The sequence below is a fragment of the Galeopterus variegatus genome, unplaced genomic scaffold, assembly GCF_000696425.1.
Source record: "Galeopterus variegatus unplaced genomic scaffold, G_variegatus-3.0.2 Scaffold44, whole genome shotgun sequence".
Taxonomy (NCBI): domain Eukaryota; kingdom Metazoa; phylum Chordata; class Mammalia; order Dermoptera; family Cynocephalidae; genus Galeopterus; species Galeopterus variegatus.
In genome coordinates this window covers 785552-812291 of record NW_007726155.1, presented here as the reverse complement: position 1 = coordinate 812291, position 26740 = coordinate 785552, and the positions used below count along the sequence as shown (strand labels likewise).

At 39.7% G+C, this 26740-nt stretch overlaps 1 protein-coding gene across 7 annotated transcripts in view; it reads right to left on the bottom strand.

Moving 5' to 3' along the window:
• Positions 1–26740, bottom strand: part of FOXP1 (forkhead box P1) — a 569779-nt gene that overhangs the window by 139056 nt on the left and 403983 nt on the right. For 6 of the 7 annotated variants that reach the window (XM_008571751.1, XM_008571756.1, XM_008571760.1 and 3 more), the window contains exon 6: positions 7881–7982. In XM_008571751.1, the coding sequence (XP_008569973.1) occupies positions 7881–7982 (102 nt within the window). Of the gene's footprint in view, positions 1–7880; positions 7983–25173; positions 25360–26740 lie in introns of those variants that run through there. The other variant, XM_008571766.1, reaches the window with a different exon arrangement.

Sequence of the window (26740 nt, the reverse complement as noted above, 5' to 3'; positions counted from 1 at the left end):
GACTACCCCATTGTCACTTCTGGTCCATGGTGTTGCACCAAATGCTGTTCTAGGCTTCAGAAAATTTTCTAACCACTGGACAGGGTCCAATGCTGTGTGCTAATGAGTTTCATATTGGAGGATTTCACTGTGTATGTGTCAGAAAAGTGCCACGGTTTATAGCAAGGTGGGGGGCAGGGAAGAAAAGACACACAAAGGAAGAAAAAACAGTAGTTAGAAAATGCTGGCTACTCAAATTGACAAGGAACGTGACCTCTGCACTTCATCAGAAATTCTTGCAGACTTACAAAATAAAGGAGTTTGCTTTTATCACACACTGTGAGACTCATATGGAAAAATGGAAAACACTACATCACTTGACCTCAGCATGCCCCCTTTCAACCACAGATGAATTTTGTGTACAAAAATTCTAAATCAACATAAGATGTTCAAAAAAAAAAAAAAAAGCTTCAACTTTCTGCATTAGACTTGATGATTACTCTTTTGGTTCTTGAGATTTTGCTTAGAAGGTTCACATAGGAAAAAGACTCTTAAATCCAGGAATAGTATTTTATCACTTTGGGAATAATGATGCGGAGGTCTCTGTCACGTGGGCACATCCTGGCCCACACTCCTCTTGCACTGGAGAATAACAAGCAAGGCTTGGTCACCCAAGACGGAATCGTGATTACTTGCTTACGTTAACAGAACATTAAAACCAATTTCAAACAACTTAAGGAAACTAGCCATCTTTGCTTAGGGATCCCCTTCTATGGGAAACCAAGAGGTTTTTTCTTTCTTCAAGGCAACCAACAGGTTTCATATCAAGGTGTTGCATTATGCTATTGTAGCCTATCAAAGAAGAATCTCTTCTTTTTTTTTCATTAAAATCACTTCTTACGAGAGTCTAATTCACAGAATGTCCAGTAATAGATTACATTTCAATTTTTCTTTTTTTTTTTTTGCCACACTTAGTACTAGAGACTTTAAAAATCCAATTCTTTCACATCCTCAAACTGTCATCAACATTTTTTCAGACGATGTCAATAAAATTGATTGCTTGCAGTTCTGAATTCTGCTCAGCACGTGGAAACAATATAATTTATTTAAAAGTATTTTTGATGGGGGTGAAAGGAGAAACAGAACCTCAGGAAGCCTATCCACAACATTTGGGGTAGGGGGATAAACAAACCAGAAGCAAAGTAAATGGTCTCAACACTACAGCATACTGGAAACTTTGACAAAAATTCCTGATATATAAACCCTAAACCTCAGTGCTGTGCTGACTGATATGTCTTCCTGTCAGATATGAATGATGTTTCTGGAACATTAATACGTTCATTAAATTCTAACTCCCTGTACTTAAAATATTCTGTACTTTGGCTCAGAGGCATCTTGACAGCTTTGTTGTAATCATACATGTGAGGCCCCCAGACTACTCAGTTGTTGAGATGCCTCATACCTACAACCAATCTGTTGCTTTTACAAGTTTAATCTAGGTATTAAGGAGCTGATTGTAGAACCACGTTGATTCAACATCTTCAACTCAGCTGTATATCACAGAAGCCACTATGGGTGGTGACAGGCTCCCATAATGCCTAGCAACCATACACACCTCTAACTCCTTAATCTGTAATACTACAAAATACGGCTGGTGTTTTTTTCTCCCCCGAAGCACAAGTGGACGACCAGCAAGGGTCCGACAGTGTTATTCCTAATTACCTTTTTTTTCACTCTTGATCCTGTGGCTCTCATAATTAGTTACCTGGGGCTGCAATCCAATTTGAAGTGATGACAAGAAAGTGATCCATGAAAAAGTAATAAGTTAAATCCAATTTCAGCCTTCCTCTAATTAAATGCACATGGAACTAATGACTCCAACCCTAGCATTTCAGTGATAATGGTAATTAGCGAGGTGGGAGTCACTCTCTTTTTCAACACTGGAGGTGTAAACCACAAGGTAAAATGGTAGGAGCACTCTTAATTACATGTGTCATTTTGTCAGCAATTTACACATTTTTGACCAGTCAAGTATGTTTTTCCCCTGTCCCTCTCCACCTCCTAGCCCCAACAATGATTATAACATACTATTCCATGTCCCAACACAAGGAAGCACGCAAGAGCGCTTCACACTTGAGCATAAGAAATAACTTCTCTTTGCTATTGCTCCTGTTTTTTGTTTCTGTCTCTCTCTGTCATACACACACACACACACACACACACACACACACACACACACACACCACATGACTCTAATTAAGATAATTATGCAGATCTAAGTCCTCTTAATTGAAATCCAGATATTTACAGTGGAACTGGGTTTTGTTGGTTTGGCTTTATTTTTGCTTATAATATGGAAAATATAATAATTTGTTTATTTATGGAAAATATGACACTCAGTAGGTAGAAGGAGAGGCAATAATTAACTTCTCGATGGCATACTGGCTATCTCTGGTTCTAAAAAATCTGGCTTCCCATCCTAGTGCTGTTAACTGTGTGCTCTGTGGCAAGTCACTTAATCTAAGTTTCAATTTCTTCTATCATAAAATGGTTTAAGGAGAGCACCTATACCATAGAGTCGCTACAGGGCTGGCCCATGTTAAGAACTGACTATACATTCATTATCTACCACACTTTGCATATGGTGACAAAGATATGATTACATATAAGATATTAGCATCATATTTGCATTTTAATGCTTAGATAAATGAAAGTGATCATATAATTAAATATCCAAACTGGAATACTTTTGAGAGTGAGAATTATTAAAAACATACCCAGTCAGTGGGCAGGCACTGGGACTGTCCTGGACAGACTGGAACATAGGGTCCCCCTATAGAAAGGTGAAGCTGAAATATCAAAATTGAGCTAACTCATTATATCATAACTCACGTCAGAATTTCAGATTCAAGGACAAGTCATATTATTTTTAGAAAAAAAAAAATTTGTAAAGCAGGAGTATGAACCTGGACCCAAGATGAACTTCTTGAGGTTCACAAAATCCCTAAAACTGGATGCAAAATCCTGGGAGCATGTGCATTTTTCTAGGAGGAGGGGTCACTGTTTCTATCATATTTTTAGTAGTGTGTATAATCAGAAAGATTTAATAACTATGTTTAAAGCACCACTTCTGTTTTATTGTTCCTTATCAAGACTTATTTGTAGGATTTTTGGATTCTCCAAAGTCATACAATAACATCTTAAAAGGACCAAAATTTCAACTCTTTATATCAATTTCAAATGTGAGGGATGCCAATTCTGGATAATGTTAACCGCAGACATAAAAAAAAAAAGAAAAAAAAAATAGAGGCTGGCTGGTTAACTCAGTTGGTTACAGTGTGGTGCTGATAACACCAAGTTCCAGGGTTCAATTCCTGCACTGACCAGCCACCCTCCCCCTCAAAAAAAGAATAATAATTTGCCTCCCTCTTCTGAATTATCAACCTTACTAATTCAGTGCATAGGGATATTTTTAAGGGTCAGTATTTCAAAACCATTCCATTTCACTATCTACAATGTAAAACTGTAGTTTCCTTTAAAGGTTTCCTCTTACCCTATATTCCTTAGTGAAAAATGTGGAAATGATCTGAGGCACTAAGATTATATGTGGCATTAATGCAAAGCAAAAATGCTGCCTAAAGCACATTTTATATAACTGCAAATAAAAATGCTAAAAAAAACACCTGCAGAACCTTTATTTTAACCTACTGCACTTAAAGCAGGAGTCCTCATCATAATCCTGAGCTTCCAGTGGAGAACTTCACTATCCTTCCTTCCAATGGAATGGCCTCCTGAGTGACAGGCTTGCACATGATATAACCTTGGCAGGAAAGGGATGGGCAAGAGGGAAAACTATCAGATGACTGGCTTGAAGTTCAAATTCTTTATAGATGTCCTGAAACTGTGGTCAGCTTTCCACTGTAAGCAACACATAAGGTTTACTTTCTTTCCTAACTTCAGTGTTGCCAGAATACACATGTACTTTTACTTTCTTAGGAGAAAATGTGTCATTTGATTTCCTTCCAGTTTATGTACTCGTGCCAACAACTAAAATGCTTAAAGAACCAAAATGAATTACTACCCAGAAACGGTGGTCAAAGTTCCAAAAATTGATCAATAAAATTGCTCATCTAGTCACAAATTAATCTTCAGCCAGTAAAGTTACACATTTTCGAGGTTATGAGCACACCTGCACTGTTAAGCATTTATTTCACTTGTTTAAGCAATCTTCAGAAGTACATAAATATTTATAAAAGAGGGCCTACTATTTTTACTCAACTATAGTTTTCTTTCTGCAGCAAAAAAGCATCAGCATCACTCATAAGCATCCTGAAGGCAGGGTTTATGCCCTCTACAGTTTTGTATTGTATGAACACCGGCACAATGCCCAACATATTGTGGCTGTTCTGGAAACATTCACCAAGTTGTACTTAATTAATTCAGATCATCCTGATTCTGAATTTACACTGGGGCCAATTTTCGATTTTCATTTGTATCATTCATAAAAAATTTGCAAAGCAAATTAATAGACCAAGTAAAAAGGCAAATTAAGTTACTAAGTAGAATATTTTTCATGAACTTCAGAAGCAATACCTATACCCTATTAATGCCTTCATTAATAAGCCACAGCATCACCCACAAACGTGGCCAGCTTAGATTTGGTTCACTGTGTGTATCTGCAAAGAGCATTACTTCTCTTCTTTACTCTTGTCTTCCTGAAATTAGTCCAAATTGGTGATGTTTGACTATATTTTATGATCTCTATCTAGTAACCACTTATAGCCTTCTCTAACTTTCCATTTTCTTTTGTTTGTATCATCAGCCTGTGAAACTGGAGAGCGCTGCCAAACATAAAGCAGGGAAGTGTGAGATATGCTTAAAATATGAGTCACAGTATATTTGGGGATTTGGGTTTCTTTCTTTTTTTTTTTCTTAAGCTATCAGCAGATCAAATCCTCTTCTCTGTCAAACCCTCCTCTATGCAGAAGATCTGAAATTTGCTAAAATAGGTCTCTCAATGTAGTTACCAAGGGTAAGAAGATCAGAGATGAACACTGCTAAGATTTGCTGTAGGATTTCCCTTTCATTTCAGAGCTATTCCAGCTGAGATGCCCCAGCAAGGATACGGCATGGCAAGATACACTGAAATGTGAAGGTTATTCCTTCTGTGAATCACCAAGTTTATACACATATTTTTATAACAAGGTAATATACCACATGGCCTAGGCGAGTAATTTCTCCTCTCCGTTTGTGGAAAGCCAGCCAACCTAATAAAGCTTACTGAATTTGCACGACCCTACCAGGCAACTAAGAAGACATTCAACAATCACACACACACACACACACACACACACACACACACAGAGTCAACCAACACCCCCCCACACACACACACACACGTCAACCAACCCTCCCCACCCCTTTTCCCTCCAGCCAACTTAAAGCTGGTCTAAATTTTCTGCTTATCAACTCCCCCACTTGGGGGATAGAAAGGGACTCAAGACATCTTCTTTAGCAAAACCAGCATTCAAGATGACCCCCACTTCCCCCACTTTTTACAAAGACTGAAGCTCTTAGCAGAATGTGTTAGGTTGGTTTTGACACTGTCCTTGCCAAGAAAAATAAAGTCTCCCATCATACTCTTCTGCATGGTGGCTGAAAACCTTACTACAGGCAAGAAGAAAAAGAGTGCTCAAAAGGAAATCCCCTAAAACACTCCTTCTTATATTTAGCCCTAAAGAACTTTGTTCAGTCTTGGAAAAGAAGTTACCTAAAAATGCCATATGCTTTAAAAATGCAAGTAGCCACAAATGGTATTCAATACTGAAGAGCAGTGCGATCAGACAGATTGTGTATGTGTGTATTTTTTTTTATTACCTCTAACCAAAGCTCTACTACGTGTAAGATTACCCCCCCCAATAACATATTTTCATCTTTCCAATGCACTTGAGGTCTGATAAATTCAAGAGGACTCGCAGTATTTTTAAGGCTGTGAGAGCTCCAAGAGAGAGGCAAAAAGAATGGACAGTCATTTGAATCACTGAGTGACAGGCTGGGCTAGCTCCCTGTATACATTAATAAATTAGAATTTTAATTGTGTCTCTGTCTGCAGGAGATGCCCTGGTACTTTAATATGTACCAACAATTGGCTATGTTATGGAATCTGCAATGTGGCCTCCGCTGCTGACCTCTGAAACACAATTCCCAGTCTGACTACGGAAACTGTTCAGTTTGATCCTTTCAACTTATTTGAATCCTGACAAATAAGCTCACAGCTGAAAGGTCAACACAGTCATATTTCATCCTCCAGAGCTGTTCTTAAGACATCTGCACAACAAAGCACTTCTTATAGCACCTGACACCAGTCCTCAATGGCACTGTGCCTCATTAAAAATGTCCCCTGCATGTGCACACATTAAAAGGCATACAGATTGGTGATGGTTTACCAAATAACTGTTTTCAGAAGTGTTAGTAAACAGTGCACATTGTCATTCAATTGTTCCAGTAAAGTGTCACTATAGTGCTGAACTTTTCCTGGAGAGTGACAGTTTCCCAAGTAGATGTAGAAGAACTAGAACTTGGTCCCCAAGTTTGATCTTTGTAGGATAATTTTGGAACTGGTAGTGTTCACCCTGACCTGGGAAAAGTCAACGCAAACTAGAATTCAGGTTGAACTTACGATCAAATTAATTGATACGGCTTACAGATTCTGTACCAAAATTTTCATTATAAGAAATTCGTCATTATCCTCCCATGCTGGGAATGCCCACCCCCAGCTATGAAACTAGTTTGAGCCACCTACTACCTCCAAGTACTGCCCTATCTTTGATGGGAGCACAAATATACAAAGTCAAGGTTCTTTGAAGTTTCCATTATAATTTTCTACTCCAAGTCAAAAATCCAAATTAGGGGCCAGCCCCATGGCTCACTCGGGAGAGTGCGGTGCTGGTAGCACTGAGGCCGTGGGTTCGGATCCTATATAGGGATGGCCGGTGCGCTTACTGGCTGAGCGTGGTGCTGACCACACCATGCCAAGGGTTGTGATCCCCTTACCGGTTAGAAAAAAAAAATAATAATAATCCAAATTAGATTTTTATGAACTCACTCCTTCTTCTACTCCAGTAACTCCTTGCCTTCAATATGCCCAAAAAGAGAAGTTGCAAAAACGACCTTTTTTGGCATCTTCACATTAAAATTGCTCACCATTTCTTATTAATGATTCAGAAACATTCTGAAAACATCCACTGAAGAACAGGGTATATATTATATGTATTACAAGGTATAATATTAAAAATGCCACATCTTCCTCAGGCCCAGTAACAGTTACTGATGCTACTGACATTTGGGGCTAATTCTCTGTTATGGGCGACAGTCCTGTGCATTGTAGGATGTTTGGTAGCATCCCTGGCCTGTACCTACTATATGTCAGTATACCTCTGCTCCCCTGGTGACAACCAACAATGTCTCCAGACACATCCCACAGTCCCTTGGGGGGGCAAAATCACCCTGCTGAGAACTACTGTGCTAAAGTAAAGTGTGTGGCATGTGTCCCATTTCTAGACCCATCATGAGAGAATGTGGTGACAATTCTCAGTTCTATGGAATTTTTCTCACTGGTAACCTACATTGCCTACTAAGCAGCCCAATACCTGCAACTCCTCTTTCTCCTAGTATATTGCCTAATTAGTAGATTTTCTTACTCCCAGCAAGACAAATTTTGGTTAAATAGACATTTTCCCCAAAATGTCATACTCTGCTGGTAAACTAAAAACGCACCTTCTTCAGAAGATTTTCTTACATGATTTGCAATTCTTGACACAATCCACTTCTGATCTGCTTATCAACTATCCCAAAGGGTACAATGGCAATTAAAAAAAGAAAAAAAAAAAAAGAATCATTACCTGGAGAGCTGGTTGTTTGTCATTCCTCTTGGGAGATTTTAATCCACTAACTTGCTGCTGCTGTTGCTGCTGAAGAAGGAGCTGTCTTGCCACCTGAAGTGCCTGGAAGGAAAAACAAGAAAACCATTTGCAATGGTTCAGGGTCTCCTTCACAGACAGGATTCCAGGAAGTGCACTTCAGGGCTGGGTCCTGACTTTTCCATTTCCAAGCAAATAAAACAGCAAACAGAACTTCCCACCAGCCTAAGTTGGAAAACTTTCCAGAAGTTGTTTACATTTCCTTTGATTTGGCCAGTTTCATCTACGGATCTTCAAGCATAACAATCCATCTAAGCAGACACTTTAGTCCTACCAAAAACCTGACATAAAATGTGGGAGTATGAGTGATTGGCACTTTGAGGAAGGACAGTAGAGAGAGGTTAGGAGGGATGTGAGCAAAGACAGAAACTTAGAAGACAAAAAATGGGCCCTTTTCAGAGGCAACTTCACTCTAGCCCAATTCTTCTTGGGGAAACTTGGCAACTCCAGGTTCCAGTGTGAGAAACTCGTTAGCCTCCTAACACTTTCAACTCATCTGAGTCCGAATGAAGAGGAAGGGCTGAAAGGTGGTCTACGGGAAAAGCATGGTTATTTGGGAAAAACAGATGAGACATACCTAGGAGGACCTCAATGGACTAAATAAGAGAGAAAGAAAAAAAAAAAAGCAAATCTGACCTCTGGTCAACTTAAAGGTCACATTATGTGTCTGTGAACAAAACTGGTTATGTCTAATACAAACAACCCTTTCAAGCTTATAACACTGGGATGGTTTTTATTTAAAGGTAGAAACTGGGAAATGAATTGAGGATAAAAGTAAAAGGAAAACAGGAGGTTTCTCCAAAATGTTAAACATATGACAACCAATCTTTTTTAAAAGTTCAAGTAGTTGGGGCAGTGGGGTCCAAGAGCTTCAGCCACAGCCCCCCTGACATCTGTATCCAGCTTAGCCAAGACTGAGCCACCAGTGGAAGCCCCCTGGTGGCCCCTGCCAGAATGATGGGGGTGCCATGGGCCTTGACCATGACCCCCTGCCTTCCTCCTCCTCCCATCCTGTGTCCTCCCCTCTTTCCCTCTCCTCTTCCCCCCAACTGCTCCACAACGATATCATAGAATGAAAAAAAATAATAAATAAATAAATTTTAAAAAGAGAGAGATTTGAAGGGTTGATTATATACTATACCAAAAACTTTGTATAAGCAGTGAGATATTCCTAGCTATAGGGTGACCCAGTTGCACAGATAAAGAATGAGGCCCACAAATTTTAATTCTATTTTTTAAATTAATTTTGTTAATTCAGGGAAAAAAAGATTAAGCACACTGTGGGTTACAATCTGTGGGGGAAAAGGGATGGGGAGTAACTGCTTAATGGGTACAGGGTTTCCTTTTGGAGTGACAAGAATGTTTTGGAACTAAATAGAGGTTGTGGTTACACAACGTTTTGAATGTACTCAATGCCTCTGAATTGTTCTTAAAATTATTAATTTTATGTTACATGAATTTCACCTCAATTAAAAAGAAGTGGTGTTTAAAAGAAAAGTTCGAGTAAAAAAGAAAAAAAAAGTGTCATCAGTAAACCCTCATGAGGACATTCACTGTTCATGAGGACATTCACTATTCATTAAGAACAGAATTCAGAATAGGAGTAATGGCTAGCCACAGCTTTCCAAAGAGAGCTATAGGGTCAGCAACAGAAAACTGAAGTTTGCAGATACTGTGCTAGAAAATCACATGAAAAGTTTGGTTTCTTGAGTCAATTCAGCTGAGAACCAAGAATGTGCACATGAAAGAGATATCAAGAATGCTCATTAAATACACAAAATGAGATTTCTTGGGGATTATATTAATAACAATTTTTACATGGTAACTATTTGTGCCCCAAAGAAGAGGCACACATAGATGTGGTCAATATATCAAAAGGACGAGATACTGTAGTCTTAGAATGTAAGCATAATAAACTTACGACGGTAGCGTGTTCCTCAAAGAAGAACAGACACTTCACTTATATAATGAAATAATGTATATATGTGCAAGAAATGTTACAGTGACACAGGTGGAGTGTTGGCAAAGTAAGATGGCCTGGGGGTTCCTGCACATTGAACTCAGGAAAAAGGGAAAACAAAGTGGTCAAGAGGATGATTGTTCAGGAGCAGACGCCTAAAAATGTTGAATCTGCACGAGGAGTACTTCTCCTCAAAGGACAAGCTCACTAAACTGGGTTCATAACTGTAATGCTGTTAACAAGAATATTTTTAAGACACTTTGTAAGGTTGAGTCACACTATTGTTTTTAAGAGGTGTAAAGGAAGGCAAAGAAACAGAAGCACAGATAAATAGGTGACAAAGAAAAGATCTCGACAAAGTGGAACCCTCCAGTCCCACCTCCCTACTGCATCCATCCGTCTTGTCCCAGGGACACCTTCTGCCTACAGAACTCACCACCACCAGCCCTTTGGAGGTAACGCACAGGCTATTTCGTCTGTGGAGGGAGAGACATATTTGTGAAAGCCTGCCTGCAAGAGCCTCGAGAAAAGAGGCTGTCTGAGAGGGGCATCTGGAAGCCAAGACGCCTGGGAGAGTTGCCTGAGCCTCCAGCCTGCTGTCTCAGCTCAGGATTCACCATCGCTGGACTCCGGGTTTCCTTGTCTCCTTGGAGACGCTCAGTACATGCGTAGGTGGAAAAGTGGGCAGAGTGAAGATTTCATTTATATCATATAAGAAAAATAGTCCCCTTTGCAAGGTGCTTGCAGGAGCAAGAGCCTCTCCTCTTACTATATATGTTCCCTTGGCTTCTATTTGCCATGAAGGTTTTATGGCTTTTTAATGTAGGAAAGGGAACTGTGACATATTTTTAATGCTACCATCATAGTTCCCAGAGTAATAGACGGATCAGCAAAGAAGGATCTGCATGCTAGTGGAGAGGCAGACAGACGGACTGAAGATGACAGTGAAAAGATAGTGCAGAGAAAAATATGGTGGTGAAGATTAAAAACGTTACATACATTTAATACTAAAATAGAGAAGGCACAGGAAAACAAAGTAACAATCATGCCTCATAATTTACCATGTTTCACCAAATATTGGGAGAACAGGCACTCAATTTTTAAATAACCAACTCTCAGAAAAGCTATGCAGTCAACTCATTTCAGCAAAAGGGAAGATATTAAGTGTCTTTAAGACAAACATTCACAACACAACTACTTACATGAGCATGCCCTCATACATGTACATAAGCAAAAGAAAGTATAGAACACAAACCTAAGTTTTCAACAAAATGTTTACGGAGCTGGCTCTACACATGATCATGCATTTCAAAATTAGCTGCTGGAATCCTCGGACTAATGTGCTGGTTTAAAGAAAAACAAAAAAGTCATTTATGTGTGTAACATCTTCCCTCAGATCCAGCACGGGGTATACGAACTTACATAATCACATAATAAACTCCAGCTCCTTCACGTCATTTCATACAGAGCCCCACCAAAGAAGATAATCAAAGATAGACGCACAGGGGAGAAAAGGTTTAGGAACTTATATGAAGCCAAGGGAAATTTTAGTTAACCTGCTGAACAGAGAATGACACAAGATGAAAATGTGCAAATTGGCTTCCAAATTTCAGCCCCCAAATGAACACAAACAGGTAAAATAACTTGAAATATTTGGGATGGAGAGACAATATTTATGCAAAGAACAATTCATTTTGATAGGAATTGTTATGAATTATCTTATTATAAATATAATAAATTCATATCGTTCAAAATCATCTTATGATCACCATCACTGTTAAGGTCTGTGCATGCATTATATGTATTAAAATCTGTCTTGACAGATTATTTAGTTTGCTTCTTTCGTTTAACATTTCATGTGTATATTTTTGTGTAACAATACTTCCTATTCTTATCATTTTCTTTTTAATAGCTCTAGCGGTTTTCTTTTGTTGGGCCATTTGGGTTGTTTAGTTTTTCTTCATACATAGTGTAGCCATGAACATCTTTATGTTATTTTCTTGACTTTTCTTATTCTTATTTCCTTGGAGTAAAATATTAAACGGCCCCCCCAATAATAACTAAATGAATATAAAAATAATCTTAGGTCTCTGCAAGAGTTTTAAAACCTAATTAATGAGAACTTATAATGTGCTTTGAAATCAACCATTAAAGAGTGTTTTCTTTTCTAATTTTCCATGATATATAAATCACTGCAATCTAAATTTTAAAATGTCACACACAAAAAGGGGAAATAAAACTTTAGTGTGTACGAAGATATACCTGGGCATTATAATATTAATCTCTGGTAACTACCACTTGGAGAAAGTAAAAAAATGCTTATTATCACGTTCATTATTGATCAGTGAAAAATCTGAAAAGAATGATGAAATCCCCTCTGGAAATTGTACCAGAGACCTATGTTCACTGTGTTTCTCATACATGATTGCTTGACAGCCATTTTTACCAGTTACATGCATCGAAACCAGATTAATGTCCTTCCTTTCAGACTCCACTGCCTAAACCTCAGAGATTATCTTTATTCCAATACAATTGAGGAGTGACACGATGGACTTTTCTTATTTCCATAACAGTACTTCAACCACAAATGGAGAAAAGTCCCTTAGGATATGCCAGTTGAAGATAAAATTAGAACCTTTGGCTACAGAATAAAAAGGTGTGTAGATATGCATTTGTGTGGGTGTGAGAGAGGGAGAGAAAGGAGAGAAGGAGAGAGGGGCAGCAGAGAGGGAGAGAGAGGGAGTGCCACACCAAGAGACAGAGAGCACGCGAATAAATGAAAGAGGCAAGGATCAACTCTGACTCAAGTTCCAGACCAACTGCTAATGTAAGTAACTTAAAAGGTCCAATTCCATCTCCAGAGACCTTTTACTCTTGGTGGCAGTTCCTGGGCTGGGTTGAGTCAACACTTCCTTTATAACTGATGTGACAATTGCCTGGCACTATAGAATGAGGAGCTGTATTGAGTGTGAGGCTCTGATTACCGTAAAGATGAAGTTCAAGGATGTCACAGAGCGAAGGCAACTGATAAAACCAGGCTCTTGGAGCCTAGTTGCACACAATCACATTTATTTTCCTTCAACAGGCTAAAATAAATGGCTCTATAAGCAAGCAGAGGAAAGGGGCGGCAGGCAGACGCTACCTCCATCTGTGGACTGGGCTCCTGTCTATGCCCTGATCTGCACTGCACAAGGGGTTGGAGTTGCCTTATGATGGGCCTGCCGTAGTCCACAGCCAGCTCTGAGTTTGAAGAGAGAGCCAGTGACACTTGTGCTTGGTTACTAGTCTGGCAGGCCATTGTTTTCATGCTAACTGGGAACTGGGCATTTCTGACACACCTTCCATTCTAGTGGTTCAAGATGACTTCATTTTCATCAGTGCCTTCACATTCTTAGTAAATAAGTGCCATCTGTTATTTACAAATTATGTTTTACATAAGCATGTTTACAACTTTCGAGCTATTTACATCTCAAGTTCATAGCAGGTGCTTATATTTTAGGGGCTAGGTAATTCTATGTTTAGCATGTTTATCAAGGTAGCCGACGCTCAAAAACATGTTTACCATATTTTAAAAAACATCAAGTTTACATAAAATATGGTTTGAGCAGGCACACACACACACATAAAGCAAGCTGGTAGAAGAAAATCTTTAAAAATTTTTTTGCATAACGCAATTGGTGACAAACTCCAAGATAAGCACTGACACATGCAGTTCTTCAAAAAAATATGACTAACTGGAAAGTTTTTGGTCACAGGTCGGCAAACTATAGCCCATGGATCAAATTCAGTCTAACACCTGTTTTGTTCAGCTCATGAGCTAAGAATGGTTTTTACTTAATTAAATGGCTGGGGAAAAAATGAAAAAAAAAAAAAGAAAAGATTTTGTGACACATAAAAATTATATGGAATTTAAATTTCAGTATCTCACAATTGAAGTTTTAGCAGAACACAGTCAAGTTCATTTGCTTACATACTGCCTATGGTTGCTTTTGTGCTACAAAACAGTTAAATACTTTCTACAGAGACCGCACGGCCTCGGAAGCCTACAATATTTCCGATCCAGCCCTTTACAGGAAAAGTTTGCCAACCCTTGTCGTAGTTGTTATCTGTATTCTCAGACTTGCAAAGATTCCACTGGAGAGAATTTTATATAAGTACACCTTTCAATCAGTACCCCAAAATAATTTTAGAGTTTAGCTGAGAAACAAGGACAATATTAATTCGCTGTTCTTCAAACTCAAACTCAATTTTGATTTTCTGCAAAGGAACTGGGACATGAAAACAAAATACATCTATGTGCTCCTCCGTCTGAAACTGTTTAAAACTTGTTGCAAACTTTGAATACGTGTTTCTTCCCATAGGTAATTTATAGCAGTTTAGATTAGTGTGAAATCCTGAGTGCCAGAATAAAGACAGCATGTGCCTTACTGGCCTGTCGAGAGTGTTGGTTACTTCCTGTCTGCTCTGAGAAGTTGTCCCATTTCCAGCCTTAAAGGCTGGTCTGAGTCAGCCACCCTTCCTCTAATTTCTTTTCCTAGACTCTCCCCACCCCTCAAAATCAAACCTGTTTCTCAGATAATTTCATGGACTAATCCACAGTGCAAGAGGGGAAGACGGGAAGGAAAAGGTAGTTTAATAAAACAACAACAGCAACAACAAAAACCAGCATAGGAAACTTAGTAGGAAAAAGGCATGTTCTGTCCTTTATTTCTCATCTTCTACATATACTTTGAGTCCCCCTAGAGAGCCTTACTATCCCCCTAAACTACTTTGCTATCTTGTTTCAGCCCCAGCAACCCACTACCATCTTAACACAAGCGCTCATCATTTAATGTGATCTGACAATTGCTCTATAGCAAGACCCAGGACTGAGTGTGCAGGGAAACTCCATCACCTCCTTGCTTTAGACACAGTAATCACTCCAGTGCAGGATGGAATGAAGGCCTGTGGGTCACTTAAAAAAAAAGAACTGACAGTGACCTGCAGTACTACAAGTGTTCATACAGAATCAACAGCATTCCAAGGCAGCAGGTTCTCCAAACTAAATTTTAAAGAATTATACTATTTTACAAATGGAGTGCTTGGTTATCACAGGACACTGAAAAAGTGAGCTGATCTCTTACAGGGATTCCAGCGTGATTATGAAAATATCAGATGCTTTTATAGTCTGAATATTTGTTCCCTCCAAAGCTCATGTGGAAGCTTGATTCCCCATGAATGGATTAATCTATACAGGGAGTAATGAGTTAATGGTTTAACGGGTTATCATGGGTGTGGACTGGTGGCTTTATAAGGAGAGTGGGTGAGCACATTAATAAGTGCCCATGCTCAGCACTTCTTATGTGATACCCTGAGTCTCCGTGGGACTCTGTACCAAGAAGACCCTCACCAGATATGCCCCCTGGACCTTGGACTTCTCAGCCTCCCAAACCATAAGAAATAAATTATATTTCGTTATAAATACTCTATTACAAGAAACAGAAAAAGGACTAATACAGACGCCCAAGGAAAGATTCTGATTGCAGAGACTGTATAAATATTAGAGACACAAGGAAAGAAAACGCTGCAGCAGGGCCGAGCCCGTGGCGCACTTGGGAGAGTGCGGTGCTGGGAGCGCAGTAGCGCTCCCGCCGCGGGTTCGGATCCTATATAGGGATGACCGGTGCGCTCACAGCACTCACTGGCTGAGCGAGGAGCGGCCGGTCTCAAAAAGGACCAAAAAAAAAAAAACAACAGAAAAAGAAAACACTGCAGCAAACCATCAAACCATGTTATTGATGTCATAAGTAAAAAACAAAACACTTTCCCCATCAAAACTTACAGAGGGTAACAACCAGTCACTGCTTGGTCTACTCTATGATACTGCAGATAAGGGCGTGCACTCAGAGCACTCACTGGTGGTCAATTCACTTGACTGAAACCCCAAAAGCAGGTGGGGCAGACAGCAAAGCCTTAGATCAATTAGGATACTGGATTTGAATCAGTGACCTAAAAGGGAAAGGTTCTATGTAGCATCCTCCATCCTCAGAGTTCTGACAGCTGGAGAAAGTATAATACAATTTTAGGGCATTCAATAACAGGAGATACTTATGATAAGACATTTTGCATGGATTTCCTAAAATGTTCCACGGTCTTTTCAAACGAGTTTATGGGACAGTATCAAGAGAGACATGGTAAAAAATTGAAGCAGAGACAGCTGCACCTCTACAGCATTGCAATATTGTGTTCAAGTGAAAATCAAAAGAGACAGGAAATAGAAAAGTCAAAGTTCCTTAACATCACTGTCCTAAGTGCAGAAGGAGATATGGTCATGGGTTCACGGGCAGTGTCATACCCCTGGGTAGGGATGGGGATGGAAAGAGAGATGAGGCAATGCAAAAGTATCCCCTCCAGTACTGGGGCTACTGTATCATCCCACAGCAGCCTATACCTTCTCTCTAGATCAACTTCCAACGCTAGGTTTCACATATCCTTACTGATACGCTTTTATATTCCTTAAACTACAGGTGGAGTGGTTAGCACTGTTAAGATACCTATTACATATGTCCCTCAATTTTCTTTTGCTTTGGAATTTAACCAATACTGCAAAGACATGAGCACAGGTAGGCTGGGAGTTGTGTTTTTGGTTTGTTCTGATGTTTTTTTTTTTTAAAATGTGGGCAATTTATTTGAGTATATTTTGCGGGGAGGAAGAGATGGCAAATGATCCTTGCATTTTCCTTTATTTTTTAGAAGAACTGGGATGAAAGAGAACGGAATTGTACAACAGTACTCTTGTACTACACCATGATTCGCCAGCGCCAATGCCATCCCATGCACCAGGCACAGGAGACATGGACACAGCGAGATATCAGAAGACTCTAGACAGGAGGAGGCATTCTGCAACAAGCCCCACTCCCAAAGGAAACCTAGGAAGCAGAAAGGGATACAGCAAACCCTGTATTCCCTTGCAAGTATGCATAACCTTTTTTTATTTGTAAGGCATGTAGAGGGTACTTCCCACCAAAGAAGATGTAGGATAGGAATTTTCATGAGACCGAAAAAAAAAAAGGATATCTGTGATCCTCTGGCAAAATAAGGCAAAGTAAGTTTAATGGCTACAGTCAGGAAATCTGGCTGAAGTCACTCATAAGAGTGAAAAAATAAAAATAAAAATCTCTTACTCCTACTCGCATTAACACAGGGCCCTATAACCACCTTGTTGAGGCACTGGCTGGCTGCTCCTCATGGGAGCCTGTGCCAGACACTGAATCACTACCACCAAGTCTCCAGCACCTGAATTGTCTTTGGAGGAATTCCATTCAAGCACTGCCCAAGCCTGAGCCTGTTTAGCTCATGAAAGTTGACAAGACCACAGCCTGGGGTGCTATGACTATAGGCAACATTAGCATTACAATGAAGTAAAACAGAAGTCAAGTTTATTAGAAAATGTCTAAAATGTTAAGTTGGATGCTGCATCAAACTCTTGTTTCCTCTTGTTTAATACTAGATTGTGTTTAAAAATAAATACATTGGCCCAGTCCAACTCCAGGTTCCCAACGTAGAAAATATGAGGACCAAATGTAAGAATGAATGAATCAAAGGAATCTATTAACGCACAGTATTGACCCAATGTTTTCTGTAATTGCCTTTTATGAGGGTGCAGCCCAGAAACTCATACTATGAATAATTCAGATTCACATCTTTTTGTACCTTGGAATGAGACTTGCTCATTTTGAAGCTTGCAGAAGAATCTAGCTAGAATTATGCTCAAATAACGAAGTATTTTCCATAACTTTACCAGTAACACTGAACCTAGTTCTTGCACAAATATGATGCTGTATTCCTTTTATTCTTGTAATATAAGTCACACACACTCAGAATGCCCTAAGATGCAATCAGCACCTATGACTGCTTTGCTTCACAAAATACCTTCCTTCTCTTGCCTGAATTTTGGGCAAAAAAGCATAAAGTGAAAATGATTCAGAAGCAACATTCCAGCAGAGATACAAACAAAGAAAAGAAATAAAAATCAGAAGACAGGAAAGGCTCAAACAAGACTAATAATCCAAAATGTGGAATTATTCACTTTTGGCCAGTTTGCCAGAATGGAATTTTTTTTTTTTAATAATCGCTAATAATATACACTTCTTAAAGCAGTTATTGAGAATAGCAAAGATTATACCTGTGTGTAACAATTTAAGAAATGAGGAGCATCTAGAAATGTAGAGGCCAGTATAGCATAGTAACTTCCCTACAGTTAAGATAGTAAAATAAAAACAATGTATTGAATTGTTTACTATGTACCAGGCACTGTGCAAGTTAGTTGCTTTACACTTATTATTTTATTTCTTATTCCCACCATCTGTAAGAGAGTTAGGGGGAAAGTTTTAGAATTCCCAATTTAAAGTGGAAAAACAGAGATTGTGAGGCTCGGTGACTGGCTCAAGGTTACAAGTCTAGCAAGTGGCTAAGATGAAAAAACAAAAACAAACAAACATTGTCTCATGAGAACCTGATACTCACTCTGTACCAAGGTCACTGATTAGACCAAAGACAGCCACGGGCAATACTGGCAAATGGATATGCAATCCTGTGGAGCGAAAAATGCATGAATGACTGTGGGTCCCCCTTTTGCCTCCAGTATGAAGGGAAAAGCTTTTCCATGGTGTCACATCTTGTACATTTATCTCTTTTCTTTTCCCCACTTAAAAGACTTGCTTTTTTTCAACCAGCTCTTCCCATTCCCAAGACTCTTCAAGCTCTGGCCACAACTTCTGCCCTCCCTGTTCTCTGCGCACATTTACAAGGCATCCATGTATTTTCTCCATCTACCTTTTGGGGCTGGCCAATTAGCTCATTTGGTTAGAGTGCTGCCTTGTAACACCAAGGTCAAGTGTTTGGTTCCCTATACCAGCTAGCTGCAAAAAAAATTTTTTTAAAAATATTCTACCTTTCCCCAAAACTCTGTTCATAATCCAATTCCTTCAAGCAGCAGCATTCCCTGATATCCTTAGACCCAAGGGACCAGAGCTGCTTCTGGATATCTGTAGCAGCAGCATCCTGTGTTTCTATCATGATGGCAAACTCCAAGCAGGCAGACAGGAAGGAATTAACAAGCCCAGATATCTCCGCTCCCCCTCACACTGCGTTTTCACCTCTCTGGCTATCTGGGGTCATCCATCTTCTCTTGGGATATTGATGCTGTCACCATCATCGCTTGATTCTCATCCCTTTCTCAAGCCCCAATTGGGACTAGTCCCCTCTTCCTTTGGTTCAGCTAAGCCAAGGTTGGATTTTTTTCAAAAGGTACTTTTCATAAAACAAATAATGCAAAGGCAGAGCTAAGAGAGCACACATTTACCCCCCACAATTTTACCAAAGTCCAGCTGCAGCTCGTGTCATGCTCCTTCATCATCTAAGTTAGGTCTAGCTCTCTTGACCCACTTGGCATGGCTTTCAGGTCCAGGAGGATTTCTAGCCTCTGTTTTTAACCTACTGTAGACTCTCACACTCTCCTATAATTACATTCTTCTTTTCTGGCAGTGGTGGGGCATGTTAAGTTACTGCACTATTGAAACTTTTCAGTCCCTGGTCATTGAGGATAACGAAGACAAGTTTTAAACAGTGCAGATCAATTATCTTATTTAAATTTCTTTTAGATACTATTATACTCAGTCAACAGAGAAGGAAACATAGGACCAGAGAAGTTAAATTACAAAGATTATATAACATATGCATATAGGTCCTTAGCACAGCACCCGGTACACGATAGTTATTCAGTTAAACAAGATAATAAATTTTGTTGGTGAAAGGCAAAGATTCCTTTTTCCCAGTGATCTCAAACCACTTGCTGTCCTCTTTACAGAAACACTAAACTTGCAGCATCCTCTCTGAGCCCAGAGGAATCTAAGGCAGTCAACTTTTATTGTACAAGAAGCAAACTGAGGAGAAGAGGAGTTATGTGATTTACCTGCGGTCAGACGGAGGATTTGCAGCTGAGAGTCCTGGCTCCTTCCACGGCAAAGGCATTTGAGAAATATGGTTCTTTCTGACCCTCACCAAACTTTAAACCAATGCCTTGCCTTGGCTCTTAGAACAAAGAGCAGGAATGGCTGTCTAAGAGGTCTAATAGTGTAGTGAGCTAGGAGGAGATGATGACACTGATGCGGATGACACTAATGAAGAAGAAAATACTAACACTGAATGCCAATGCCTACCGGATTAATTCTAAATTGCTTTACATAAACAGAAAGTTTATGTAATGTGCCCAAGGTCACATGGCCTAGATAGAATCCCTTCACTGTACTTCAAGAATGACAAAACCAAAAATGGCTACTAATCCATAAATCCATGAATTTGGAAGGAAGGCTTCCACTCACATGGACCTAGAACTACATGCTTGACATGAGAGATTTTTTTTTTTTTTTTGTCTTTTTCCGTGTCCGGCAACGGATTGCAACCCTCAGTGTCGCCCCCGTACCGGACCGGGACCGGCAACGGGATCGCAACCCTCGGTGCCGCTCCCGCGCCTCGCTCAGCCAGTGAGCGGGAACTGGTCTGTATGTGGGATCCGAACCCTCGGCGGGAGCGCCGCCGCGCTTCCCAAGCGGCGCACCATAGCAGTGCGCCACCGGGCCGGCCCAGACATGAGAGATTTTTTACAGAAAAATTTACACATGTTTAGAAGAATATATTCAGTTAATCTAGTATATGCTCAAAGGTAACTTTATAGTGAATTTTTAAAAGATTTTTTCTTTATAGTGGATACAGAATACAGCAAAAGAAAAACAGATTTTACTGGTTTGGTTAAGGAATGAGAAACTCTTTCTTGAAAGAGGGATTAAAAACAAAACTGTGCTCATCTGATGTACAGTTGTGCTCCCTGAGTTATACTCAAAGAGTAACAATGATCTTTGGAACTTCCAGTAACCACAATTTAGTGTAAGGTGGAAGTCGAATCTCTAGGCATGAAGAAATAAGATTTCCTGGGAATTGGGGGGAATTACTGACCTTGAGAAAATCACAGAAATTCTAAAGACAAAGAAGTTTGCTTTGAAAAACATTAGTGTAGCTCCACAGAAGCAGCTTATACATGGTGGTTAAGTGCCCAGCAGTCACTGTGCTTGGATTTGAAGCCCAGCTCCACCATTTGCTAGCTGTGTGACCTTAGACAGGTTGGTTAACCTCTCTGTGCTTTAGTTTCCTTGATCAGTATGAATGGGAGGAAATAGCAGTACCTATGTCATAATTAATATACATGTAAAGTGTCTAGAGCCTGACATCCAATAAGTACGTAAGTGATTTTAAAAAGTGCTTTTATAAATGATTATTATTTATTAAAGTAATAAGTTCATAGTAGAAGATATGAAAAATATACACATGAATTAGAAAAATAATAAAAAATCAAGTGTGATACCACCACCAACATGTGACAGATGTCAACATTTGGGGGTATGCTTAACAAAAATGGAGTCATTATTTACCATCTTTTAAAAATTACTTTTTGAAATTAAAAACACATTTTGAGGAGAGATTTTCTTCAAATCTAATTTCTATATTCAGGTTTCAACAAACAGTATTAGAAACCAAACCAAAACACCACCACCACCCTATTCTTGAGTCTTCTGGAAAAGCTTTCTACAAAAGCCTCAGAACCACAAATGGCACTTGACTAATTTTTACACTGTGCTTAGCAACCATAGGAAGAAGGCCCGAGGCACTTCAGAGTTGAAGAATCACACAGTAACATGTAGGGTTAACAGAACGTTTCAATTTTTTTTGCCCCCAAAGCGTGCAATCATAGAGCAACTTCTGACTTACTTTGCACAGCCTGTTAGTATCTGTTTCTTTGCAAAGAACAAACTAACTTGATTTTTGTGGAAGTTAAATTGCCAACATCATATTGAGTTAAAGTGAAACAAAACAAAAAGCAGAATTTTCAGCGCATGCAGTATCTTTAAAAAATATATCCTAACTTTGACCCTAAAGGGATTAAAATTAAGCATGATTCGTCTTCACTGCCCACCCCCCTCCCACCACCACCACCACCATCACACCCTAGCTATATTTTCCAGTCTAGATTCTTCATGGTAAAACACTTTCTCATGAGACTGCCTGTGGTCAGGGCTCACTGTCACAGGAAAAACGCTTCTCATGGTATCTAGATCATACCCCTTTTCCAGGTCTAGCCGAAGCATTAAATACAGACACACCCGGAAACTGTAAACTGTTTTAACAACAGGACATCTTCCCACCTCAAAAGTGGGATAATCTTTGCAGCCTGCCTTTGTCCCAAGGGTGTTCTGAGTATTAACGAGTTAACATTAGTCAGGCACTTTGATTTCTACAGACAAAGGACTCTGTATAAGTATAAAGTATGACTGTCCAACCCAACTGTCTTTGTGGAGAATCACCCAAGATGACAAAAGAGGTGGCGGAAAGGCTACTGTTTCTACCGTTATCCTCTCAAGAGCAAAGCCACCTCCCAGTTACATGCCGGACAATACTGGTGGAAACTACACTGTGTTTGAGCGTCTGCTGCACTGTTCCCTTATATAGTCAATGAAGAGGGAATCCCTCTGTGTGCATATTTTCAATTCACATTCCAAAACAGTATAGGCAATGAAACATATTTCCAGCTGTGATTTATAGGGCTTGATATGACCGGGCCAGCACTGTGCTAGGATCTGCACATCATTTTTTCAGGAGGTGCCTTCAGAAAATCATGCTCTAGTTTTTAAAGAAGATGCCAGTGTGAGCACATGTCAGTGAATGCCTACGTATAAAGGGTTTCTACACACAGCCGTGCAAACCCCACCTGAGAATAAAACAACAAAAAAGATAAATCTTTTGTCTACTTGTTTTAAATCTATACTTAATGTAAATTTGAGGCTTTCCCTTGATCTTAAGAGGACTCGATTTGAGATAATGCCAACCTTAAAAATCATGAAATATGTTATATAATACCAAAGGTTTTGGGGGGGGGTAGGGAGGGGGCCAGCAGGTCCAGCGGTCCCTTGACCTTGATGTTATAAGACTGTGCTCTAACCAACTGAGGTAACCAGCCAGCCCTTAAGAGTTTTTGTTTGTGGCTGGCCTTACAAGGATCCCAACCCTTGACCTTGGTGTTATCACCAATGATCTCTAACTAACTTAGCTAACTGGCCAGCTATAAGGTATTTTTGAGGGACATAACATATAAATAGATTCTTTACATTATATATAGCACCTGCCTCACATTTTTAAAGAGAGGAGCAAAATGTTGGCCTCTAATAAGTTATATTGTACTCTGGCCACAGACACGCTGGTATATTTTCCTTTGAGTTATTTTTGTTTATATCTAAAATCAGAATATAGCCTTTGACAAAATTGTAAGAGCTACTAATTTACCTGATGGCATCACTGTTTAACACACACACACACACACACACACTCTCTCTCTCTCTCTCTCTCTCTCTCTCTCTCTCTCTCTCTCTCTCTCTCTCACCATAAAGTAGAACTACTGAGGCAGACATAACTAGAAAAAGCCAAACTACTGAGCAACTAATCCTGGGAAATCCTGTCCCATAAAACCATACGCCGCAACAGACAAATTCTCAGTAAAAAGTCTGGCAAGTTCTCAGAAGGTAAAAAGGCTCCTGATCCTTAAGGGTTAACTCACTTCCCTTTAAAAAAAAAAAAAAAAGAACACATATAATTTCCTTTTATCATAAAACAATGCATTTATTATTTTCTGTATATCTGTTAAAGGGCATGGCTTTGTCAGTGGAAAACAAAACAGAACTCAGTCACATGTTTATTTGCTTCAGCTACTCCCTTCCCCTTCTGATAAATAATCAAACATGCCATCCAGAAAAAACAAAACCAGCGAGCTGGGAAATTTGATGGTCATCAAATAGACTGAGATACCAAGAAAAGCAGCTCACTGTTCCCACACTGAGTTTTCAGCCCCCACACCTACACTGACATCTGAGTAAATACCTTCAGTCAGTCTTTCCATTTTCCCTGCAATTACTCCTACTGTTAAACAATTTGTCCTGAAGGCAGTCACAAACATCATTTTTTTCTTACAAAGTAGAACAACTTCTTCACGCTAAAAAAGCCATCCTAGCCATAGCGATACACAAACACATAAACTTATTTCTTTTAATTATTTAAATGTTTCTTCCATGAGAGGTCTGGAAAACGACAGAGCATATTTCTTTTTCTATTCTAATAGCTGCTGTTTTAGACACTTAAATTTAAGGATATTTAGTCTGGGAAGTAACAAACAAGATTCAGAGTAATAACAATTCTCTTAAGATCAAAAGATCTAATTTTCCATTTCCTGTCTATTCCCTTGACCAGTACATAGTTAAAAAAAAAAAAAAATAGCACCTGGATTACCAATTACAGTGAAGTTGGTGTTGGGGGGATCAGGATTGAGGGGCGTGTGGAGGGAGGGGGGAGAGGCAGAAGGAATGACTACAGACAGGAAAAGGTGGAACCTTTTTTTTAAAATGTCAAACCATGTGTTTTAGAAAAGTCATTTCAACAGAAAGGACTAAGAGAGCACTTACATCGCTCCTCCACACACAGCAAAGAGGCAGCCCAAGTCCGAGGGCTTTCCCTGCCATACTAATTATCCACAATGAAAATTTTGAAAGGAACCTTCCAACATCAAAGTTAACAACCATCACAGAAAGTGAGGCAGACTCTCTCTCTCTTGCAGCCCACTCCGTTTAAACAATAGTAATACGAATGAGATAATGACCATGCGTGTTTCAGCAGTCTGACTTTTATTGGCATGAAATTGGTACAAATATTATCAAGACCGAGTCACAAATGATGACGGTGTCATGATGCAAACAGCAGAGGACAATTCTTTACCCGCAGAATTACAAAGGCACCCTCTCCGCATTCTCTTACTACTTGTGATAACAGGAAGGAGAAGAAGGCAACACCGAACAATGTCACAATAAGCAGAGAGAGGCTCTATTCTACATTCACTCTATAAAACTGTCCTGACAACACACGGCTGCTTACTTAGCTGATTATATCCAAAGTCACATTTGAAAGCAAGAGTGAACTAACAAGGATTTAGAAGGAACCCGTCCTCTCAAATCTCTAAAAAGAAAAAAGCTTTTGATGGAGAGAGGAGGAAGGAGGGAGGAAAAAAAGCAGTAAACAAGTTGGATCATCTTATTTGCCCTGCAGAGAATGTCTGCGCAAGCACAGATCCCTAGTTTAAAAGTTTAACCCAGCGAAAATGTTCCTCTTTCTCTGGACACTTACAGAGAAAATGAAGAGTTTGACGGAGTGAGCTCGTACTGTCTGCCTTTGGATTTCCGTCTTCTTGCTGTAGATGGGTTCTGGCTGTTTCTGTGAAGCGGGGGTTGCCGAGTGGTAAAAAAGATGTTTGAATAAACAGGAAGTGCTGTGCAGCTGAAGCACACTCGAGGAGAAAACACACTGGAACATTGCCCTTTGTAGGCAACCTCAGGGAGGTTTGCCTCCACAGTAGCTGGCTGGGCTCTCACTAAATGACAAAGAAACCACAAGAATTCCTCAAGTAATTCTTCATTTTCAAAGTTGAAAGATCAGTTGGAGCTTGCAGGTAATTTTCAAAGTTGCATTTAGCACTTAAAGAAATCTATTAATGCTACACATATCTAAATCACTCCAGATCTGCAAGCAGCGACATAACACATGCAGTGCGCCCCGGCTAGACCAAGCCCTAGCCAAACACAGCTCATTCACACAAACAAATACACACCAACAGGGTTTCGGGAAACCTGCTCTGGAGATATTTTTATGGTGACATTTACATAGGCAGGATGCCTTAAAAAAAAAAAGAAAGAAAGAAAAAAAAGAAAATTCAGATTTTGCAGACTTTAGAGGATTTTGTCACATGTATTTTTAAAGAACACATCATCCCACATGCCAAGGATCTTGATCCCGCTTTGGCTGCTTTCCTTTACATTTTCCTTCTCTGCAATCAACCGAACTACCTGTTTATCTCAAGAAGCCTGGCTTGCCTACTTGAGCACTCCTTAACCCACCCCAAAATAATTATCAAAGTCCTGTCTTCTGTCACCCAAGCAACTTGACAGATATTGTAAAGAAAAGTAAACTGCTGAAGGCACAGCAAGTGAGCTTGAAAAATACGATGAAGAGTTCAACAGCCATATTCAATAAAAAAAAAAAAGAGGGAGGAAGAAAAGGATTCCTTCCGAAAATCTATTGCTGTTGTGGCAGTGTTCTTCTGCCACGGAAGCAACTGATTTGTTATTTAGCGTGGAATGCTGGACTGTCTGTCATCCAGGTGCTAATACGCGGCTAAAATAACTCATTGGGAGCTGTCAGTGGGATGTTTACATAGGCCCCAATCTTTTCTTCATAGAAGGAAATTTTTTGCTGGAATTCATCTTCTTTTGATCTCACATTCAAAGCAACGGCAGCTTGATAGACATTCAAGTCTGAAAGCAAATCCAGACGCTGAAGATAAACCGCCAGAATATGACAGGCAGAAGCATCTAAAGCTTATAAAAATGAAGAGAACAGCATGTCGCCTGAGTATTACAATAGCTGAAATCAAGAGACATATTAGGTGGAACTGATCAGCCACAAAAACAGTTCAAAAGGCAGATCATAGAAACAGAGGACTAGGCTAGGGGAAAAAAAATGGGGACGATCTGGTCTACTGCCTTGCCTCTCTTTGGAGCCCCACGGGGCTTCCACGCCTGCCTCTCCACTTTTAGGAGGGGTGGAGTAACCAATGCAAATATTCCTCTCTAACTCAGCTGGTCCAGTTACAGACACAGCGGATGATTTCCTAACATCCATTCTCAAGGGGCAGGGG